Source organism: Haliotis rufescens, unplaced genomic scaffold (assembly GCF_023055435.1).
Source record: "Haliotis rufescens isolate VD_foot unplaced genomic scaffold, xgHalRufe1.0.p SCAF_15, whole genome shotgun sequence".
NCBI classification, from domain to species: Eukaryota; Metazoa; Mollusca; class Gastropoda; order Lepetellida; family Haliotidae; genus Haliotis; species Haliotis rufescens.
In genome coordinates, this window is record NW_025963835.1 from 27,519,385 (window position 1) to 27,523,842 (window position 4,458).

General features: G+C 34.7%; 1 protein-coding gene across 1 annotated transcript in view; it reads right to left on the minus strand.

Moving 5' to 3' along the window:
* The window catches only part of LOC124140208 (nuclear receptor corepressor 1-like), a 118,635-nt gene extending 114,344 nt beyond the window's left edge, over positions 1 to 4,291 (minus strand). The window contains exon 1 of the mRNA XM_046507638.2: positions 4,232 to 4,291. Coding sequence (XP_046363594.2) covers positions 4,232 to 4,257 — 26 coding nt within the window. The 5' untranslated portion in view covers positions 4,258 to 4,291. The remainder of the gene's footprint in view (positions 1 to 4,231) is intronic.
* Between the last annotated feature and the right edge of the window lie 167 nt (positions 4,292 to 4,458).

Here is a 4,458-nt window from a genome sequence, read left to right on the forward strand (position 1 = left end):
ATTAATAATTAACAAACCATGTCAAATAATTTATGTTATTAATATTTATTCACTGAATATAACAAATAATAAATCAACTGCTGGCATGTTATTGTATTCTTGATTTAATATTCGTATTCGTTACCCTACATTGGTGATATGAATCGTATTCGCCTCATAGTGTATTCGTTGCAGCCCTACTGAGTACAGAAACTCCTAACTGTATATACACATCTTGTACAGAGCAGGATTTTTACAAGGACCCAGAGTTGATCCTGTGGTCAACAGGTACAGCCTCTGGGTCACTTAATGACAAACATGGCAAATTTTCAAAACAGGGACTCCAAAATATATGCCCTTGGAATGCAAAGAGGGAACAAATATATATATTGTACAAAATTTGGAATTTTTAAAAGTCCTTGTTTCTTTAATTCAGAGATATAATACAAGTCACTTCTATAAAAATAAAAATCTACAAAGTCAAAATAATAGATATAACTATATATATTTTTTTTTATTAACATGAATAGGGAAAACAAGGCTCGCAAAAGTCTTCAAGTTCAACCCAACTTGTCCTGCAGGGCAAGCAACTATTATTTTGTTCTTGTCCTGCAACATTTTCACATGCCCTCTAATTTTTTCTAAAGTTTTATGTTTTCAGTGATTACCATTTCCTGTAATTAACCATCAAGATGGGGATATTTACGACAGACAATCACTGCCATGTACTGTCATCTTCACCCACTCAAAGTTGCTCAACCATGCCTCTTGCAGACTTTGTTCGTTTTTTACATTCACATTGTTTTTGACAAAAGTTCCTCTTTTCGGTCTATTTGGTAATCAAATCATGTTGTTTTTTCTCATCAACCCTACCATCCCTAATTAAAAATGTTGTCCATATCCCTCATAAAATCATTAATTTTTGCTTTGTTATTTGAGCGTCATTAACGAGTAACTTACAACAAAAATAATAAATATAATTACCTCCCTTTAAAACTACAGCCCTGGGAAAATCTAAATTCCAAGTTGGAAATTTGTACTGACATTTCAGCAGGTCGAGATAAATCCCTGCAAAAATCATTGTAACTTCTAGTTGTGTGTCGAACGTAGCTGTATCTTGTTGATACATTGTCTATCATTTAACAAATAAACAAACAGCACTAAAAACACGAAAAACAGTTTATTTGGAATTTGATCTTTATCATATGATCAAACACAGTTTTGCTTTCGCCTGCCTGTGTATATTAGTTAAATCGTGTATGATGATGATTCAGACAATATGACGTACTCAGCAATATTCCAATCTCATGTGTTGGGCAGCCTGTCAATAATGGAGTCTGGACCAGAAAATATAGTGATTGATAGTGTGAGCAACGATCTGATATTAACTGAATCAGAAAGCTTTGAATTTAATTTTTTTTAACATTGGTATTTTCTCAAAATAAAGACGTGTTTGTATTATATCACAGTATCAATGTTCAGAATTGATATGAACAGAAAAATAACTAATTCTAAAACTAAAGTCAAACTTGTGAAAAAGAATAAGACACAAAATCCAAATTGTAGCTCATCAACACCCCCTCCAAGGAAAGTCAAACTGTTCTGATAGATGGTAGTTCAACCCATGAAAAGTGCTACCAGTGCTGCAAATACGTGTTTAAGTCATGGAGTATTTTACACTCATGCAATCATTCTCATAGAGCTTTTCAGTTTTTCTTAGTGTATTCAACACGTTCAATGAAATTGTACTCCCTTCCTTCCCTAGGGTCAAGTCTAAACTATTTCTAAGCATGTTAAAACCAGCAATATATTTTTCAAATTGCTGTCTATGGCAATGATTACCGTATTCGACGTAATAAGCACTCCGCTCTAATAAGCGCCCACGGCAATATTTGCTAATATATTAGCTAGTCAACAATCCCAATTAGTACCCCTTCCGATTGATCAATGTACACAAGACTTATTTATTCATGTATAAAACGCACTCATGTGTTATATGCACATAAATTCTGGAAAAATATAGCTGTCGTATGTAAACATTTCAGGCTGCAGCATAATCCACAAAATTTACAATCTTTCACCAAAATAATATTCTAATAAGAGCCCCCTTTTTCTAATTTTGAGAGCCCCCTGGTGCTTATTACGTTGAATATGGTACATGTTTTTACTCAGCCAACTGACAGGCCTTGTTTGGTTTTGGTATCTATAAATGTATATGCAAATACTGTGGTTTTTTTGTATCATTTGAGGCAAACATTTTTGCACCAACTATGTTTGCTGGACAATTTGCAAGGATTTCCAAAAACTGGATGTGGTTCTCATTTCTAGATCACAACAGCAAAAAGTAACAATAAATGGGAGGAGGTCCTTTGTACAATTATGGTCAAAGCAGGACAATATTGAATGGAAATATAAACAGACATACAGCAATAAGGAGTTTCCTTATCAATTATCATCTTATTGACCTCTCTGGAGACACGCAATCTTGATAATATTGCAAATATGCACCAATAACCTGAGAACAAAAAATAGGGGATAGGCTTGCCATGTGAATTTTGGGAGGTTCTGTTCTTATGAAGACTTTCTCTGTCCCAAAGACATTTCTTTTCTTAAACCTGGCATAGTGCCAGCAGCAGGCAAAACTCCCAGAGATTAATCTTGAATTTAAACATTTAACGGAATACCCATGGCCATGATGGCAGAACAAAAACATTTGTTCATGTCATAAATTGATTTTTATTTTTGTAATGTTCCTCTGTTCATATATATAGAGGTATTCATACCATGCTAACGTCATGAACATTGCATTCCATGCAATAATGTCAAACTCGGTTACATCTGCAAAGCAACAACATATCATGAAAAAACTCATAACCTGATTTGTGACATCTTTTATTCCAATTAGGGAATTTTACCAATATTTGATGCCAAATATCAACCTCTGAGAAAGCCTAAATAAGTCCCAGACTTTACTCAGAAAACTTCCTGTTATTTTAATCAATCATTAGATCAAGAAGGATTATTGCCTTGTGTGCTTTTTGGCTGAGTGAAGGACTCCGTACATACAAAAAACGTGCCTCGAGTAGTCATCACCAATAGCAATTCAGACTCAAGAGCCTGGCATTTGCCAATACTAGACCATTTATCGTACATGCCTAAGGGTCCTGATGAGAGGGTGGGTTGAGGGAGAGACTGTTGTCAGTTAATTATTTGGTCAATTTACGCTCACTGTAATGAGTGTAATCCCTAATTTTCACATTTGATATGCAATAATACAGCATAAAATAGACAAAGGTTATGTTATGTTATATTATTATGGTAAATACAGGGGTTATTTTATGTTCACTATAATGTGATTTTATGCAAGTCATTACCACCCATCAGGAAACTCATGATACTAGAGTATCCCCTTTTTTCAGGTACACAAGTTCTTGAAAACGGACTCAAGTCTGAGTAAACCTGATCCGTTATCGAGTTCCCCTCAGAGCACTATCTAAGTGAGAATCTATATACAATGAACATGATGAAGATGATCATGTGTGAAAATCCTGATGATGATGCAGTTACAGAAAAAGATGATGCAGTTACAGAAAAAGGGGGGAATATGTACTTTTTGTTCTCTGTACTTTCAAGATACATCAATTTACCTTTACCCATCATGTGACTTTCAGTTCTCTGCTTGCATACATTAGCATGATTAGGTCAAATATCATCATCACAAATGAAGTAGTTAATGAGACTTCTGAATCTTTCAGTACTCAACAATGATTCAGAGGAGATATAAAAACACAAATCTGAGTTGTCAACCAGAGGAAATATCTCTTTTGAAAATAATTTGTGAAAAACCGTATTCCAGAATAAATGTAAACAGAAAACACATTCCTGGGACTCTCAAACTGACATGAATGAGTTCAACCAAATCAATGTTAAGCATTTGGAGCATGAGCACAGGTAGACGACAGAACGTTTCATTCATATGTCCTTAATTCCCTTAGCACGAAACATAGTGGTGCACATAAGCAGAAATGCCCATACTAATGCGAAATATCACTTTTCCCAAACAAACGTAGGGGCACTTGTTTCTAAATATAGATGGCCATAATCTGGGTCAATAATTTTGTAGCAATAACAACACTTATAATAAGCACTGCAAATGTCATCTGGAGCTGATATTGGGCCTATTGTGTCTCCTTACAATGTTGCATCAAACACAGGACTTTATAAGTCAAACACAACTTTGATAAACCCTTACCTATCATTTGGTTGTCGCCCTGACATTTTCAAGTTGCCCTGTCCGCCATTATTTATGACGTCATTTTGCAGTGCAGAGATGAATATGATAAATGTAAACACTGCCTAATGAGACACACATTTGATTGATTCCTCACTTTATGTAAATATGATAAATCTACAATAGTGGTATCATTTTATCGCGTCATCTGGTCCAACGTATCTGCGGTACTGTTATGTTTACATTCC